Raw genomic sequence first — 18741 nt, forward strand, 5'->3', positions numbered from 1 at the left:
TATGGTTAAAATATTTCTCACTTGTAAAACTTACTTGCAAAATTCTAGGTTTTTTTTTTTTCTTTTTTGTATTTTTGTCAGGTACAAGGTGATGATGACTTGAACAAAAATGCAATTATATTCTATTATGCATGAATAAACTTTTGAAATTGATTAGGATAGGATTTGTGTACACAGTGTACTAAAAACATGCAATTAATGTAAGTCATCCATAACCTTTGCTTAAAAAATCTGCTAAAATTGTTTAGGTTTGGGATATTCGGACACAGAAGTTAGAAACAAGAAGATAGTCCAAGCCATGCAGATTAAAGTATGTTGTGTGTCCAAAAACATAGGCCTTTTATATTCTTATATGGTTTTGTATTATTTGACATGCTGATTGGAGTCCAGATGGTAAAAAGGTCGCCTCAGGCGGTAAAGATAGAGTATTGAAGCTATGGATGGGTTAGATTGAAATGTTGCAAAACATGATTTTTCCACAGCTTTGATTCGAATGGAATTATTGCGTACGAAGTAATGCTACTCATTATCTCAATTCTTATCATCTCATGATGTAGCATTAGATGATTAGAAAATATTTATTATATTTCACTTGTGAACCTATTATCTAATGCCACATTATGAAATGATAAGAAAATAGATGATGAATAGATTTTTTCTTGCGTATGATATCAGATGCGAGTATATATTCAGTGATCTGCACTACTTGAATTAGGATCAAAGAAGCTCCCCTACATCAGATTTGGAAGTTTGGACTTCAATTTGCTCCCATGTGTTGTTATGAGGCCAGAGAACTCGGTCTGGTCTGGGGGTGTGACAGATTTTAGAACTTTTTCTTAGTTAAGAAACTTAAATGTTCAACTCTTAGGCCTAGATTTTTCCCTGAGTTCCATAACTGTTACACTGTATTTGTCGAAGACAAAAACGAATGCAAATGCAACACCATTTCCCACAGACACAGGTTTCAGTCACACCCAGCTCATTGATGTTTTGTGCCAAGAATCTTACCATATGGTAGGTAAGCAATTTGGGTGCGAAATTCATTATTGAAAACACTTAAAGACCAGCAAACCCCAGCAAAAATGAAGTTCAGAAGGCTGAGAAAAAAAAAACACAAAAAGAAAAAAAGAAAAAGAAAAAGAAACCACAAACATTAACAGACTCTGCTTATTTGCATTTCTCCATATTAACCACATAATTCAAACAGTGAGGATGCCATTTTCCTTCAAGCTTTCAATGGTGTCCCTAAGAGTCACTTCAAAAGGAATGAAGCTAATACCCAAACTTTTGGCTTTGTCTTGGGATATCTTCTCCAGTGGTACCAGAGTCTTGCCATCTTCCCATCTGCAAAATTGAAAAAAAAAAAAGTTCTTTTTTCGGACACTGAATATTGATGAATATTATCACTAGAGAAAATAAGAAAACCAGATTCTTCTAACCTGAAAGTTACTCTTTCAGACCATCAAGTATTGAATGAGAGCTTATTGAAGTAACTTTTAGACCATATCAAGTAAATCAAAGCCGAAGACACATTGAATCCGACGGGAAGTTTTTCACAGAAACTGATCTATTTTATCTTTTGTCAAAAAATGCAGGATGTCGGAGTTCTGTTGTCTAACGGTTAAAGAAAGTCTTCAAATACAAAATAATATGCTCATGATTATATCCTAGTTTCCAAAAACCACAACAGCATGGAATTTCTTTCGAATGACCGAAGTGCTAAGGAATTTAGAATGTTATTATTAAATAAACGTAATTGAGGAATGGAACAAAATGAAACAAGAAGATAGAAGCACACAAGAAATTAATTTAGTTGCTTGTGTCTATGGAACCAATAAAGGACTTCAATTACCATGGAAGTGAATAACTCACTTTTCGGGCAGGTGCAAACTGGGGTAGAGTTTGTGCACTATCTTGAAAACCTCAGAATAGTGTTTAATATCGCCAACTAAACAGTATCTGCCACTAGCAGCAGGAGTCTCAAATGCCTGAATATGTGCATCAACAACATCTCTAACATCAACAAATCTATAAATCCCACTAGGAAATGTTTGAATTCCTGCACCCGGAAAAAAAGAAAAAAAGAAAAAGAAAGAAGCAACTAAATTAATCATAACCTGCTTTTAAGCATAAGCGAACTTAAATGGCCAGAGAAAAGTAAGTTCTACAAAACAGCACCTCATCATTCAAAGATAGAGAAACTTATAATGTCAGTCCATGATCGTAGTGTCCTTCAAAAGTTCTAACACTTGCAGTTTACTGGAATAGGTGTAGACACACTTACTGTGCCATACACGAACTTGAACATTTTAAATTTTTGTCAATACAAATAATTATGCATAATCCTCGTTAATTGCGAAAGAGTACCATTCATGAGCTTTATAAAAGCCTCAATGCTAGAAACAGGAGTTGGCTGTATGAGTGGACCAAGAACAAAGCCTGGATGCATTGTAACCAAATCTATTCCACCCTCTTCGGCAAATTTCCAAGCAGCCTCCTCAGCTAAGGTTTTTGAGAGCTGATACCAGAGCTGAAATAACCCAAAATGAGAGATCCTTATTTGGTGTGTAACCAATTAATCATAGGCCTAAAAAGTATCTGCAATATATGCCTGATCTGATAATGTGTATCCAGGAATCTATGCAATTTACTTTTAACAATATTCCAAGAAGTTGCCATGGACATGCTCATTGAGAAAGGAAGAAGGTGGCAAAGACAACCTTGACAGGCATGACACACCTTATACTGCTATTTTCTAATGTCCCTCAGTCACTGTATACACATGCACGCTCATGCACCCAAAACTAGAAAATTAATTAAGAGATTATGTATATCTTGTGCTTACAGTAGCATCATCAATCAAACTTTACTCAAGGTCTTTGACTGCCACTGCCAGAATATATAGATCAACTTTATATAGGAACCTTATTAAAGATAAAGTCAAAAAGATGATTTAATATCATGTAGACACACCTTCAACTCCTCACAAATAGCTGGATCTGAAAACCAAGTCTCGTCAACAACCACATCAGAGTCCAGAGGTTTTCTTTTGTAGAGAACTGAAGCCATAGAAGATGTTACAATCACTCTCTTGATAGAAGCAACTTTTGCACAGGATCTAAGAACGTTGAGTGTTCCCTTCACTGCTGGATCAATTATTTCTGACTGAATTATGAGAAAAATGTGGAAGTAGCTTATGTAAGAGTTCATTTATTTATCTAAGCAATAGAAAAAACACTAATATTGGAAAAAAAATGAACAAATGGCGTTCAGCAATTTTATCATGTGCTAATCATGCACTAAGCAAGACGCATGCACTAAGCAAGAATCACAGGAAGCAAAAACAAGAGAGCCGGCATCAGATCCCTTTAGTTGTTTTAGATCATCAAACAAACAAACTAAGCTTTCTGGACATTGGCAGCAAAGACTGGAAATAGTATAACGATTCACATTAAATATCGCAATAATCTCATAGATTGAACCTGTGGGTCATTGGCTGAAAGAAAAGAGGGGGATGCTGTATGAAAAACACCTTGGCATCCATCAACTACAGAATCAAAAGACCCTTCTTCCACTAAATTTGCTTTGAATAGCTGAAGTTTCTCTTTAGCTCCATCAAGTGAAAGTAAATGCTCTGTTTTCTTCGGATCATCTGTAGAATATATACCAGAAATTTTGGAATATCAAGCAGTGTGTATGAAAAAAGACGCAAGGAAGAAAAAAGGTAAACCAACTGTTTTACAAGATGAAATCCTTGATAAAAGATGAACCATCCTAAGGTGATGACAGTTCATTACTTCACCACTCTACGGTGAGGTTGTGTACATGTCAAATGCAAAGAGCCTTAAAACTAATAAATACGGCATATAAATTTTAGAACTTTGGCATTACAGAGTGACATGAACAATAAGAAAAAAAAAAAAAACGAAAATGAGATTAGAAAACTCACGCACAATATAACATTTACGTGATTCGACAATGTGCTTATATTTACAAAACTGAAAAGATTTTATTATTTCCTGTTTAATTATTTTGAGATAAAATAGCTGATGGGAAAAACATCACCATCTTTATCTGTGAAAATATGAAAATTAATCACTTTCCCAAAATCTTCCAATAAAAATCATTTGGCCTAATTCTTTTTCGACATTTTATATTATCAAATTATTAAGGTTTTGTATCGTAAACTCTCAAATCACTTAAAATTGACATTTTACACTTTTCATTAAAACTTGACCATTAAATTACTTGATTTTCATATATTTTAAGCTTTGGACCAAAGGGTCAGAACTAGAAAAGTGAAAAGTGTTACGATTTTATAAATAATAGTACAATGAGTTGATTTCAGTGGTTTGGAAAACGCTTTTACCGTAACCTGTTGAGGATAAAAAATGTACTTTTTTTTTTTTTTCATTTTTAACAATTCGTAAAACGGAATCTGAAAATCAACTCTGCAATTATGAGGAGCCATGCCAGCATTCCATCTCTCTCTCTCTCTCTCTCTCTGTGTTGAGGCGTCGCTTTCAACTCTCCGAAACGTCACCTGAGGTCAACCCAGTCCCAGATGACGGGAGAAACCAGTAGAAACCGACCCATCAAAGCGCTAAACAGACAATCATATTCAGGACTGTACTCGTTCATCCATCTACATCTTCTTACAGTATTTTCTTTATTATAACATAAATAACGTTAGAGCAACAAAAAAAGAAACAACATTTCGGTGGAAACGAAGGGGAGATCAGAAAGAGAGATCACTGACTTGGGTCTCGAACTGTAGCTTTGACGGTATAGCCACGTCGGAGCAAGTGCTTCACCAGCCATGATGCTATGTATCCCGAAGCTCCAGTCACGCACACCACTTTCTCTTCAGCTCCAGAACTCATGATCCTCCTCCTCTCAGATCACTCTGATCTAGTACTGTTTCTCTCTGATAATCTGTTACCTTTGTGGCAGTCAATGCTTTTTTTTATGGTAAGGAGTCATGACAGGACGGCCGGGGAAGATAGCGGTTATGATTGCAGTTGACCGACGGATACAGCAACGTCTAGGTTGGATCAATCTCTTGCTTTTTAAGCCAGGGAATATGCTATGCGGTAAACATATATGGGTAGGTAGTACTGTGATCATGACTTCCTGGCCAGTTCCCACCCACCTTCCAAGCAATTATAATTTTTATCCTTTGGAGTATGTTTTTTTAATTTTTTAAAAGAATACAACGTTTGAAATGTTTAATTAAGGTGGGTTTGTTTTTCTTATTAGTTTTGGGAATCAACCATGTCTTGATCGAAGGGTCCGTGCGATCCATTAATTTGGTTATATAATTATTAGTATCGATCATTAATTAACCCATCATCAGCGCAGGCATGCATGCATGCAGCATCAACATGGTTCAGAAAGTAAGGAAGCCTGTCTGCTAGCTACCAAATTAGCAGCTTCAAGCTTTCAAGTTTCAAGTTTTTCAACACCTACGTACGCACGCCTCCATAATCGTATATATACAAGTTTTAAATGCAAAATTTCTATACAAATCTTTTATAAAAAATTGAACTTTAATATAAAAAAAATTATTTTTTATTGTAAAGTCTATTTTTTAAACAAAAAAAACATTTACTTAGAATTTATGCATTTAGAGCTTATACTAGGCAGGCCTAGAAAAGTTCTCTATTTCATCATAACTACTTGTAGTAAAGTACACAACCTAATTGCTAGGGCTTTAGGTTTTACGTACCAAAGAATGTTCCTAGGAAACAACGTTTATGCAGCGGAAGAAGAAGATGCAGTTCTTCATGCGGCGCAGATCTTGTGGTTTCCAGGGACCCTCGCAAAGCCTACTCAGCCAACTAGACGGTAGAACAGTCCCAATATTAGTACTTCCAATGCGGTGTCTCCAACTTCTACCATAGTAGAGTCACATATATCAAACGGCATGCGAGTCTCAGATTTTGATCAGTTTGTGGGGTTGTTAGACTTGAACAAACGTGCATGCGACGGTCTTGAAGAAATCTGCTGTTCTATTTTGAGACAACTAGCAGAGACCAAGAGCGTAGATGTAGCCCGGCTGGTGCGGTGGCTAGAGGCTTGGACTCTTTGCTCTGATCTTCTAAGCCAGATAGAGGTAGTACTGTTGAATGGAATGATCCTCCGGCCTCTCAGTCCTCTGAACATGCAATAATGCAACGTCCAGTGCTGGACAGGATGCCAGATGGTTTTGGCGATCTTGTTTCACAATCTGACGGTGGCAGACATGCGCAAGAGTTTGATCATGTCTCAAGCCAGTGGAACAATACAAACAGCCCAGAAACTCATGATCTACCTCAACGTATGTCATTATTTTGTGATCGTGTTTTATCTGTTTACTTCTACTTGAGAGAATTAATGAAGTCGTCATTCACCCAAAAATATAGAATTTATAATATGAAAAATTCTTCTCATCATCTACTACTTATCATCCCACGTTCTATGAAAAATATTTTCACATCTTGTGAAAAATATCTCAACCTCCTATAAAAAAAACTATAAAACTGGAGTGTGTGCTGTGAATAGTTGCTGGCAAAACTTACAATATATAGAATTATCGTTGATCGAAGACATGATCCTTCAATTCTAGAGAATCTGCAGCTTGGCGGCAGGAAAATCATTGTACTTCTTGGGGATATTATGAGATTTAACAAAAGTAGAAAATAAAACATTTGGCGTTTTTCTGAATGTAGATGGTTCTACATTTTCAACTTCACAAAAACGGAATGCAAACAAAAGACCAAATAATGATACGGACTTGAACGAAAGGCCAAAGCAGAGACCGAGAAAAAAGAAATATTGGCCCAAGGTGGTCGATGAAGGCGAACCTAAAAGGACTCCTAAACCTAAGACACCAGAACCTGCAACTCCAAAGCGTGCGGGGAAGAGGAAATACGTGAGAAAAAGCTGCTCCAAAAACTTGTTTACTTCTTCAGATGCCGCGGTTACAGACAAAGAAGATGATGATCAGATCGGAGAGAAGGTGGTTTGTGAAGGCAAACCCAAAAAGACTCCAAAACTTATGTTGGGATAAACGGGTTATTAAATGCTAATTGGAAGTATCGCAACGGAAATAAATAAATAAAAAATAATGACAATTATATACAAAACATTAAGATTTAAGTAATTCGGCTCGATGTGAGCCTACGTCCACTGATGGAATTGGTTTCAATGAATTCACTATCAACAAAGATACAGAAGATTAATCACAAAAAATCTCCACAAAAGAGGTTTTGTTTGGATCATCAACCTATCTCAACTCATCATTACAACTTTTTCAAATTTCAATACAAAATATGAAACTCTCTCTCTCGTACTGTTGCTGCCTCACAAAATGCAAAACTCAACCTGTACAAAATGAACGCCATTTTCTATTTATACGGAAACGATGAACTCTCGTTTTTTAACATCTGTTCGAGCGAACGTTAGGATTTGACATCCCACTCGAGTTGACTGTCAAGCAGGTGTCGAGCAAACTGTTGGGTTGGCACTCCGCTCGAACTGACTGTCGAGCGGGAGTCGAACGAACTCTCGGATTGAGGCTTCGCTCGAGCTGCAGATACACCGCTCAAGCGACCAGATTAAAGAGGCACTTTTTCATAAGGATTCAAGCCACCTCTCAACAACTTAAGATGCCAAAACATTCAACGCCAAACCTTGCTGAGGAAAATATGTCAGGAAAGAGGAAATATGTGAGGAAAAGCAAGAATAAAAATTTGATTAGTCCCTCATATAAAGATAATGTTTCTGGAGACAAAATCTATTCCGCTGCAAATACATGCAAGCAGGCTTTGAGATTTGATCTAGAGAGTCACTCCCAAGATGCAGGCTGTACACACAAAGAAAGAATGAATTTTTTAGCTGAGAAACATCAGTGCCTCTGCAATGAACAAAATCATCTCCCGGAGCAAAATTTAATTGAATATGTTCCTAACAGTACTAGTCATTGGGCACTAGTTCTCGAAGAACAAGAACAGATTACTCTCGGTCCTATCAGCAGGCATGGTACTGCCCCAACCAAATCAAAAGGTACTACTTGCATCTTGTGGCAATTTTTTCTTACTTGGAGAAGTTCGTCACGTTTCTCTACATAATGAATTCATTTTTATGAACACAGTTACAGGAGCTTTTATCGTTTAGTTGATGCAGGTATGCTGGAAGGTACAATTGATGACCTTGTTCGGAAGCTTATGTGCATGTGCACAAGTGATGGACAAAACCAACTCCCGATGCTAGATAAGAACAAACACAGTCCAAAGAGCAGGGTTGGCACTCTAGCTAGCTAGTTCCCTATCAGGAGCAAGACCAGAATGCACATGATCCTACAAACAATCATGCAGCATTAGTTCCCCATCAGGGGCCATTTGACCCTATCAAGAAACGCCGAGCAGTGGCCAAAGTTAACCTTGATCCAGAGACAATGAGAGTTTGGAAGCAGCTAATGGATAAAAAACCAATTGGCGAATGTGAAACAAAAGAAGATGAGGAAAAGGATAAATGGTGGGCTGAAGAAAGAAATATCTTCCATTGACGGGTAAATGCATTTCTTGCTGTCATGAATGATATCTAAGCCTGAAAGCTTAGTAGATGAAATGGTACAAAGTCAGAGGGGAAAGGTGCAGCCAGCCGATGTTGCCAATGCCATAATAAACAAGAAAAGGAGGAAAGGGGAAAATGAAAACTTAGAAGAACAAAAGTTTTCTTCTGGCATGGCATTTGATGAGACAAAGACAGCTACCGGGACAACAAAAACTAAAAGGATCCAAAAAGAGGAAGAAATTGACTGGGATGAACTAAGGAGACTTTATTCCCATGTCAAACCAAGTGGTGATCACACGGATTCTGTAGACTGGGAGGCAGTTAGGACTGCGGAAAACATAGAGATGATGATCCATGCCCATACCTTCTTGTCATATGGAAACCAGATATAAAAGCACAGTATGTCACTGCACCCACCCACCATTTAATACGAATGGTTCACGGCCTCAGTATCAAACAATAAATGATATTCAGGACATGATTTTTTTTTCCCATAAAGATGATACTTGTTAAGGGTTTCAAATAACATCTTTGCATTTCTCTACATTGAAAGATCCAACTTTCAGAAATCAAGAGACATGTACATTAGTTTAAGTCTCAAGAGACAGTATGTCGTGATTCTATAGTATGCTAATCAAATTAATCGTGGCAATGTTTCATGTCAGCTGTACTCCAAGTCTGGAGAACTTTGCAACGAGGAAACATGCTTTTGTTGCAACAGTATTAGAGAACAGAACTCCAACACAATTCGAGGAACAATTTTGGGGAGTAAAATCAAGAACCCATGAACACATTCTTATTGTCATAACTGCAATAAAATATGGTAGACTATTATATAAAAAGAAATGACTCAAAAAAAAATCCATGAGCAGATACCCAGTCGTACAGCAATGAAGGGGAGGTTTCCTCTCAATGGAACATACATTCAAGTTAATGAGGTCAATTTATTTGAAAACTCTTTGCTTCTTTAAATATAGACTGTTTCCATGCTATGAAACTATTAGCAATTTAGTTCAAGCTGTCAGGTTACAACATATGTAGAAATCCCATGCAGGTATTTGCTTATGATGAAACTAGCCAAAACCCAATCCATGTTCCTAGAGAATGGATTTGGCATTTAGAAAGGCGAACTGCATACTTTGCCTCTTCAGCAACTGCAGTATTTAGAGGTAAACAAGCATTACAAGAATAGAGCTCAAATTAGATGGGTCGAATTCATGCCCCAGAGATAATTTTCTTTTTTGGGTGTAAATCAGGTTTATCAGCGGATGCAATTCGGAGCTGCAAAGGAAGGTACTATTGTGATTCACTTATCCAAATCTGATCCAAAGAGCTTTAAAGATAACAAAGAAATAAGAAGATTAGTGAAATGTTCATACACAGGATAAGTATTCCCTTCGGTATTCATAACATCATTGAAACAGACTTTATTGAGTATGAAAGCACTTTGAAACTGTTTCACACACAAGCAGGGTCCAAATGGCAAAGAAACAATAATATTGAATAAACTACTTTTTGAGGCTTGCTTCTGCTTCACAGAAAAGTATAAGAATATGTTTTTGGAAGATGTTTCACGGAAAAGAAAAAAGTATAAAAAAGTATATAAGAATAGAAACATCATTGACAAGAAGGATTCATAATACCTAGTGTCTATCTGATTATACCTGATGAAATTACAAATAATACACAGGAATTATTATGTTTTTACAAGTTTTTTTTTTTTTTTTTTGATAACTTTTACAAGGTTTATTTGTGTGAGAGGATTTGACAGAAGAACAGGAGCTCCAAGACCCCTGGCAAAAAGACTCCATCTTTCAGCAAACAAGATGGGAATTAAGGCAAGAATGGAAGATGAATAGAAGATAACACAGAAAATTCACCTAAAAGTATTCCTTAATGTGTTTTGCAATTTTGATATGGTTTGACATGAGGCAAACAACTAGGTGGATACATATCTAGAGCTTCTTTGGCACGATCTTATTGTAGTTATCACTTGTATTTAACAAAAAAAGAACAGTTGCATTAGAAACATCCACGCAGAGAGCGCCGGAAATATCGTTGTACTGATTCATAAAGAAAATAAAATTATTCTGATCAAATGAAGATGTTTCTCGAAAAGTCATCCATCCAATGAAACATGATGCAGAATGGATGAGTTAGAACTTATTTATTATCATTTTAATTATCTTTGTAATATTTTTGTCTTGACATCAAATAATTAAGAGATAAATAAAGAGAGTAAATATGAGATCTGCAAGAATAAATTAATTTTTTAATAATAAACATTACTCTTTTTCAAAATGAATGCGTGATATTTATACAACACATGACTATATTTAGCATTACTCATCAACAAAACATAACAAATAACTTTTAAGTCAATGATTTGAAAGAATGATGAACAAGAGCCATAGGACTATCTTACTGTATTGGAAGCTTGTGCATGTATGTATCTATCTTGCTCCCAAAGCACGCTTTTTCTCATGGATGTAATGCGTGGATCATTTTTGTCCCGATGATTTTCGCACGCGTGGCCTACCTCTTCCCTTCCTAAATTACCGTTCTTACCCGCCATCTCGCGGTAAAGTTTAAAAAAAAACAAAAACAAAAACAAAAGGCGCAGCTTACAGACTATTCTCTCTCTCTCTCTGCAATGGCTCTCTTCGCTTCCATCTCCACCACACCACTCTCCATCTCCGTCCCTATTCGCCGCCCTCTATACTTTCACCAGCGCTTTTCTCATCCGTACGCTTGCTTGAGTTCCTCGCCATCATCTTCATCCCGTGAGTCAAAATCTTCACCACCAAGTGAACCCAGGCTTCCATCGACATCTTCGTCCTCCAAACACTTCGTTGTGGAGCCCTCTACACCCTCTGATTCGGGTATAAACTATGCCCTAGCTAACCCTAACGGCAACCCGGTTGCCCGTTTTATTAGGTCCACCGAATCGTCCGTTGAGAGGGTAAGTAGACTCATAACACTTGCCTCTTCTTCTGCTTCTTTCACCCTTTTTTGGTCCATTTTGAACTGAATTCAGAATACTTCAACTAAACTGTGAATCAGTTAGAGAATGGATGAATAAAAGCTAATTCTTTCTTGGTACTTTGATGATCTAGATAATTTTCTTGGGTAAATTGGATGAAATAAATATAGAGTGCATTGTGCTGTTTAAATAAGTTTATATCAGTATGTACTATGGGAAACAATAAACTAGGGGCTTTGGCCAATGTATGTGTTTCGTCGAGGAATGGCATGTCCATGCCCCTCTACCCGTGACAAGTGTTTTTAAAGATGTGTCTTTATGCTGGTGTCTGACTCAAGTAATCAGAAATTTAGTCATCCAGCAAGGTTAGTCATTGTTCCCTCGTGTAGTCAGCTGACTGAATATTAGAATCACAACACTGAAAATTAAGGTTATATAGACTCGTCTCCTGGGAGAATGTTGCTCTTTAATTTGTAATATGCACTAAAACACACCATTCATAATATTTTTTCTTCTTCTTCTTTTGCTTTTGTCCTGTTTTATAGAGTTTCCTTGTCAAATCAGTTGTGAATTTCTTCTATATATGTACATATATATTTTTATGCATATTCTAGGCTTTTAAATGCAATTCTTGTTTGTCCATCATTGAGCAGGCAATTTTTGACTTCCGCTTCTTGGCACTTCTGGCTGTTGGAGGCTCGTTGGCCGGCTCTCTTTTGTGCTTTCTCAATGTACTTCCCGTCTTCCCTGATTATTTCAAATAATTGAAAGAGAAGCATTATATCCTATCTGAAGAAGATATTTACATCTTATCAGCTGTTGTTGTTAGTTTTATATTCAACGTTGAGCTTCTGTTATTTGATGATGATGGAAGAGGTTTAGATTTTTTTTCTTGTATTATTGTAACTAAATGCACATGATAGATCGATATGAACATCATTACCTGTCCCAGCATAAAACTAGTATCAAGAACATCATGAGCTGTCCCCTAATAAAACCAGTTGTTGATACGTTCTTCTCGATTCTTTCTTCTCCATCTTCTGTAATCTGTGCTTGGAGAAGGAAGAGATAAGAGCACCCCATGGAAAAGGTGGTCAAAAATCCATAATAGAGCCTGACCACAAAAGTTTATTTAGGAGAAAATTGTATGAGTTGCATGAGCACAAAAAATATTATTTGCATATGCAACTGATGACCGACTATTTTGGATTATTTGTAGGGTTGTGTTTATATTGTAGATGCATATAAAGTTTACTGGACGAGCTGTGCCAAAGGGATTCACGCAGGAAAGATGGTTCTACGACTAGTTGAAGCTATTGGTTAGATTCTAAGGAATTCACTTCAGCAGATTTTTTCTTTTATTTTGCTAACATGCAAGTATTCACAATTCTTCAATTCACATACTTGAACGTCTATGGCTTCAAAATTGGGGAATCATTTTCTTCTTTGAATGGAAAACTCTTTCCCACCAACTTTTACCTTTTGCACACAAATACCAACTCTTCTGATCTTCAAATTCTGTGAGTGATGAGATATAAGAAAAAATTGCTGCTGCAGATGTTTATCTTGCTGGGACTGTCATGTTAATATTCGGTATGGGCTTATATGGATTATTTATCAGTAATGTGCCTCCTGATGTGCCTACCAGTCTTGATCGTGCCCTCAAGGGCTCCTCTCTGTTTGGAATGTTTGCTCTCAAGGTGATCTTAACCCCTCAACTATACTCAGAAATTCTCTGTTAAAAAATGTTTTCAGCATCTGCATACATCATATATCCCAGGAATTCCATCAACGCTTCCTCTTTTAAATTTAACACAACCAATTCATTCCTTCATCTACTGGCTTCTTTTAATCATGTAGCATGCTATCTTTGAAGTTAGGATATTAGACTGAATGAAAAGCTTCTAACTTTACTGCCCGTACATCAGATGTATGTAGCCTATGAGCAGTGGGAGCTTGTGTTTTGCCTCTCCTCACTGCATGAGCGGCAATAGACTACATTGAAGAATTGCTGATATTCTTTCAGCTAGATGGCTTTTTAGCTCCCCTCCATTTTATATTTAATCTCTTCTTCTTCTTTGAGTTCACAAAGATAACCAAATGATTCTTATTGATTTGTAGGAGAGGCCTCGATGGATGAAAATTAGCTCACTCGATGAATTGAAGACAAAAGTGGGACACGTTATTGTCATGATTCTTTTAGTTAAGATGTTTGAGAGGAGCAAGATGGTAACAATTGCCACTGGTGTGGATCTGTTAAGTTATTCTGTATGTATTTTCTTATCATCTGCCTCTTTGTACATCCTTCATAATCTGCACAAATCAGACTAGGGATGTCTGATATATAATATCAAACGATGTAACATTTGTTCCCACTTCGAAAAGTAAATGTTCATGTTCGAAAAGATTGCCTATGGAGTGCGTTGAAGGATCTTCATTGTAGTCAATGATCGATCGTGTTTGTGCAGCACTTGAAGGTAAAATCAAGTCGTGGGTCATTGTGTAAAGAGATGCCATCTTATGATCTATGGTAACTTGCTAAAACTATTTATGTCAACAGAAACTTAATCGTGATAAAATATCATCTACAGTGGGGATTGCCCTCTTTTCTTTTTAGGTCCATACCCGTAAGCATTTAGCTTTTTGTATCACTTTTGACTATAACGATGGGTTAACCTCGTACATTAAGGTTGTTCATATTTACTTCATTAATGGTAGGTGACTATCTTTCCCCCCATATAACTTAATCATCATCTTCTCTTCTCCTTGTTCTTTCTTTATTATTAACTTTTTTTGTTTCTTGTAACCAATAAGATCCAGTCCATCATTGCTGCTATTGCTAAGCCACCAGGGCATTTCATCCTAAGATTGAATTTACCACCAGGTCACTTGTTCCTAAATGTGTAACTTAGAAGGTAAATTATGCTAGTCATCTCTTTGTACATGAGCTTATGCGCTTCCTGCTGATGAGACTTCAAAATAAGTATTAAGTAGCGTGTATAAATGCATGGAATTCATTAAAGATGACAACAGTTTCCGGACCATGAACTCAATTAGCAGCTCTGATGTAATTGGTGCAGCATGTGATAGGATATCAGGTTGGTAGCATTTGATGAAGAGAGAATAAGCACAAGAAAAGCTTGTGAAAAGTAGCCAAAATCATTTGACATTGGAATATGAGAATTCCTACGCGTTGGTTTATTATAGCTTAAAAAATATGATGCAGTCTAAATGTACAATTCTAAATCATCATATTATATTCTTTTTCCCTCTATCTTCTGATTCTGTTAATCAATGCAAGAACATCTATACAAAATACAATTCTAGAATGTCTACAACACTTGTCTGTCGTAACTTTGATAATGCGATGCCATTGATCTGTCGGATCCTCTCTCTTGAAAGCTTTAACATTCTTCCTATCTCCTCACAGGACCGGGGTGGCTCTCCATTGAGCCCAAAGTGTAATCTCAATATATGTTCTTCTCGTTTATCAAGTGATGTGAGAAGTTTCTCCAGCTCTTGCTTCATTAGCTGTTTCTTTACCATCTTTTCCGGCGTTGTTTCATCTGGTCCTGATATAATCTCCTGCAAAAGATTGTGAACTTAGATCAGAGTTAGTACATGAGGCATGTGTCATAATCTTCATATTTTAAACCAATTTTCCATCCTGACACATGACAGTGGAGGAAGAGCTAGTGCAAAAGTAGAACCAAATGAGACTATAATCCAAAAGGGCAGAGAGATCGAGCACACCAGATTATAGAAGCAAAGAATTTGAAATTTTTATTGTGGTGGTGATACTTCAATCCCTTCTCCCAGCACATTTCTCAGAAGGGGATCCATGAACATTTGAGCATTCTCAAAATATAGGAAATATAGGGCTTATAACCTTTACTAACATGAAAAGTCATGGCCTGACTTTCAACATGGATACATGATTTCTCATCATCTGAGCCACCAATATGTTGCGGGAAGAAAGGAAACATGAACAAGAAGCTGAAAGCAAACATTAAAAACAAGCTTCCTTTTGAAAAAAATTAAGTTTCGAATGAAAAAAAATAAACGGAGGCTTCGAATAAAGTTCAAGAAAAGAACCTGGAGAGTTATGCTGCCCTGATCAGTTATTGCTCGATCCAGTGAAATCGGTGGCCTGTTCCTCTCAGAAACAAGTCTCACAATCGAAATATGCACATTGAGCACTTCAGCAATTTCATCATGAGTAGGCAGCCGCCCTAATTTTTTACACAAGAGGTTTCTAGCTTCTGCAGTTCTCGCCACCATCCTGCACATGTGTCCCTGCACATAACCAGCTAACCATGCATTCGCTAATTACCGGTTTACCTCCCAAAACTAGAGAGTGAAGGAAATTTGTGAACCAGAAGGAAATAACTAGTTTAAACTTAGAACTCCTCTTAAATCATAAGACGATCTACGATATCACAACCTCAACCTGTACATCAGCACTACCCACCACAAATACCAGCTTCGCATCTGACAGAACAGTTTTAGGAAATACAATTTACAAAAATGACAACAAAATAGAAAGAGAGGAAATAAATAAATTAGGCCCGGCTCAATGGGAACATCATGTTTGTGCTAGTAGCATCATGATGAGAGAACAAAAGAAAGAATCCCAAAGACATGAAATAACTCGGTTCATCAGGAATTTATAAATACTTATGCAAATAAGTTACTTGAGATACTAATACTTTCACAGGTTTGACATACCATGAAGATTTAGAACACCTCAGAGATATATCCTTTGACAACACACAGAAGACGTTAGTTTTTGAGCCAGTATAGATTGACAACAAAACCTGGGTTTGTTTCTGCTTGAGCACGATATATTGCATTGAAATGCCACACAACCTCCTACCCCTCCCTTCTTTCCTCAGCCAGACAATTTTTTTTGGGAAGATTGATGTAAACATATTTACACAAACTGACAAGCATATAGTCTACACATATTTACAAAATCTTTACTCAAAGAAGAATCTTAGACGATTAAATCATCCTCAACAGAAAATAATGCTCAGCAGTTGGACAGGCTTAACCAGGAAGTAGCAATGATTTTAAAGAAATTGTTGATTCATGCGATATCTCACCGGTAATCTCACTATTCTAGATTCATTTGCTATGGCTTTGATAATAGCTTGTTTAATCCACCAGTACACATATGTTGAGAGTCTGTATCCTCTTTCTGGTTCGAATTTCTCAACCCCTCTAAGGAGGCCAATGCTCCCTTGCTGTTCCAAAAAAAAAAAAGGTTATCAGCACTCTGCTAGTAAGCAGTGTTCAAGAGTAAAATGTATGGCAACCTGAATGAGGTCTTGGAAGCTTAATCCTTTGCCTTGATAACCTTTGGCAATGGAGACAACTAGTCTCCGGTAGCTCCGAGAAATCCTTTCTCGCGAGTCTCTCCCGTCGCACAACATCTTATCTACACTCCTTTCCATCCCTATGGCCTTGGCCAGCTGTTTTGAGGTTGGCTGACGCCCTTGAGCTTTGGTGATTCTTGTTCTTGCCACTTCTAGTCTTGCTCCCTCCTATCAATTTTCAAAAGCATATATTTTTCTTATATAGATAATACAGAATTTGATTACTTTTCGAACTCCTAAAAAGAGTAATTAACAATTATTATTGGAACAATCAACCATTGAATTCCGTTATATATCTTAACGGGAAATTTGTAGAACACACTCAAAAAGCCAACAATTGCAGTATGGTAGCAGACAATTGGAGTTCTGAGATTCACAAACAACTTAGAAAAATATTGGCCGTAAACAAACTGTGTAAAGAGGTTAACACAGACAATTATTCAAGCCCCACAAGACATACTAAAATTCAGAATCTGCATCACTTCGATGATACTAACACTGAATAGCAGCCACTATAGCACTTTTACAAGCAAACCTACCTTGACGCATAAACAAAGCTCTGCCTCCTCTCTTGAGCTCAAATTCCTGGACTTCACAGACCCACGCGAACTTCTTGACCCTACACCATTTTTACCCTCCAACCCTTTTCTTCTTTTCCTCCTTCTCACTCCACAGCCACTCTCATACCTCACCAACCCCTTCTCAATCTCTCTGCCACTCCAAACCTCTCCAGTCTCAGCTGCAGCCGACACAGCATCTCTGGCTGCCTGCATGGCAGCATGCGCTAGCGCCACTGCCTGGGCTGCCGCAGCAATGACTAATGCATCGTTGGAGACTAAGTTTGAGCCAAACTTGGTGGAAAAAGACGAGGAAACTGTTAAGTGGGGGAGAGGGTGGTGGGTTTTGAGCGATGAAATGGCTGGAAGAGTTGGGGAGTGGGCTGGGGACGAGCATATGGTGGTGATAGCCATAAAGAAGGTAGTAGACGAAAAAGTGAGTGAGTGAGTGAGTGGAAGCTTGGGTTAGCAAAACAGAATTGGGAGATTTTTCTTGATAGATATTTCTGTCCTGCCATAGTTTCATGTGGGACAAACTGCTTTGTCCGTTTTCAGTGCTGCTGCTGCAGCAGAGAAGATAAAAAGGGAAGTTGGGAGCTGTGTGGATGTCCTTAACCCTCTTTCATTCTTCGTAATGTACAAAATCTATCTACCGAATAAATCAAACTTTGACGGCTTCTTAAATTGTTTTACTTTCAGTTTTTATGGTAATTAAAAATACAATTCAATCAAGCCTTTATTATAGAATATATATATATATATTATATATGCAGTATTCTTGGTTAGGATGGGTGTTCTGTTCATCTTCAAAACTATATTAAGGCACATAAAAACTTGTATTTCGGAAGTGAATTTTTTGTTCTTAGTACGAAAATAAGAAAGAGGTAAAAATATATTAATTTTCTTTATCTTTATGTTTAGTAAAAATGATAGGAGAATTGAATGATAAAAATAGGATTTTTTTTGTTTGTTTGAATTAAGAGAAAATTTATAATCATGTACAAAATGCCAACATTATCACAACCTTAGAGTGTTGATAGGGTGCCGTCCAGCAGTGACTGCTGGCACTTCTGGACGTATCCCTTGGTCAAAATTTTTCTTTTTAATTTTTTATTCATATTTTTTTAATACTTTTAAATATTTTAAAAAATATAAAAAAATATTAATATACTAATAGTCACTTTCTTAATCAGTAAATAAATATAAAAAAATAAATATATAAACAGTCAAAATGAGGAACAAATTGAAGTGATATATTAGTATTATT

General features: G+C 36.9%; 4 protein-coding genes across 10 annotated transcripts; 2 read left to right on the forward strand and 2 right to left on the reverse strand.

The window, feature by feature from the left end:
* Positions 1-649: 649 nt before the first annotated feature.
* On the reverse strand, positions 650-5068 carry LOC121241210 (phenylacetaldehyde reductase-like). Of its 3 annotated transcripts, XM_041138895.1 has the most exons (7): positions 4760-5068; positions 3483-3652; positions 2974-3165; positions 2368-2530; positions 1873-2059; positions 1257-1344; positions 650-1097 (listed from the first exon to the last, which is right to left on the reverse strand). In XM_041138895.1, exons 1-7 carry the CDS (start codon positions 4881-4883, stop codon positions 1044-1046), a joined length of 978 nt encoding a protein of 325 aa, XP_040994829.1. In that variant the 5' UTR covers positions 4884-5068; the 3' UTR covers positions 650-1043. The 3 variants fall into 3 exon arrangements, 2 of the variants coding, with proteins under 2 accessions (XP_040994829.1, XP_040994828.1); XM_041138894.1 differs by having other exon boundaries at positions 650-1344; XR_005935684.1 differs by lacking the exon at positions 650-1097 and having other exon boundaries at positions 1211-1344; positions 1440-2059.
* A 4039-nt stretch (positions 5069-9107) lies between these two features.
* Positions 9108-10692, forward strand: LOC121241212 (DNA glycosylase/AP lyase ROS1). Its single transcript, XM_041138898.1, has 6 exons — positions 9108-9324; positions 9429-9494; positions 9611-9725; positions 9813-9849; positions 10300-10361; positions 10396-10692. The coding sequence occupies exons 1-5, from the start codon at positions 9184-9186 to the stop codon at positions 10322-10324; spliced, it is 384 nt and encodes a 127-aa protein (XP_040994832.1). The 5' UTR covers positions 9108-9183; the 3' UTR covers positions 10325-10361; positions 10396-10692.
* Positions 10693-11138: 446 nt separating this feature from the next.
* LOC121241211 lies at positions 11139-13957 on the forward strand. Of its 2 annotated transcripts, XM_041138897.1 has the most exons (6): positions 11139-11518; positions 12193-12270; positions 12759-12858; positions 13097-13239; positions 13468-13526; positions 13661-13855. In XM_041138897.1, exons 1-6 carry the CDS (start codon positions 11210-11212, stop codon positions 13677-13679), a joined length of 708 nt encoding a protein of 235 aa, XP_040994831.1. In that variant the 5' UTR covers positions 11139-11209; the 3' UTR covers positions 13680-13855. The 2 variants fall into 2 exon arrangements, with proteins under 2 accessions (XP_040994831.1, XP_040994830.1); XM_041138896.1 differs by lacking the exon at positions 13468-13526 and having other exon boundaries at positions 11143-11518; positions 13661-13957.
* A 722-nt stretch (positions 13958-14679) lies between these two features.
* On the reverse strand, positions 14680-18061 carry LOC121241209 (RNA polymerase sigma factor sigD, chloroplastic). 4 transcript variants are annotated; one of them, XM_041138893.1, is made up of 6 exons: positions 17457-18060; positions 16858-17085; positions 16645-16785; positions 15635-15835; positions 15439-15535; positions 14989-15124 (listed from the first exon to the last, which is right to left on the reverse strand). In XM_041138893.1, exons 1-5 carry the CDS (start codon positions 17886-17888, stop codon positions 15485-15487), a joined length of 1053 nt encoding a protein of 350 aa, XP_040994827.1. In that variant the 5' UTR covers positions 17889-18060; the 3' UTR covers positions 14989-15124; positions 15439-15484. The 4 variants fall into 4 exon arrangements, with proteins under 4 accessions (XP_040994824.1, XP_040994827.1, XP_040994825.1 ...); XM_041138890.1 differs by lacking the exon at positions 15439-15535 and having other exon boundaries at positions 14680-15124; positions 17457-18056; XM_041138891.1 differs by having other exon boundaries at positions 15439-15835; positions 17457-18061.
* Between the last annotated feature and the right edge of the window lie 680 nt (positions 18062-18741).

The sequence above is a fragment of the Juglans microcarpa x Juglans regia genome, chromosome 7S (genome assembly GCF_004785595.1).
Source record: "Juglans microcarpa x Juglans regia isolate MS1-56 chromosome 7S, Jm3101_v1.0, whole genome shotgun sequence".
In the NCBI taxonomy this organism is placed as follows: Eukaryota; Viridiplantae; Streptophyta; class Magnoliopsida; order Fagales; family Juglandaceae; genus Juglans; species Juglans microcarpa x Juglans regia.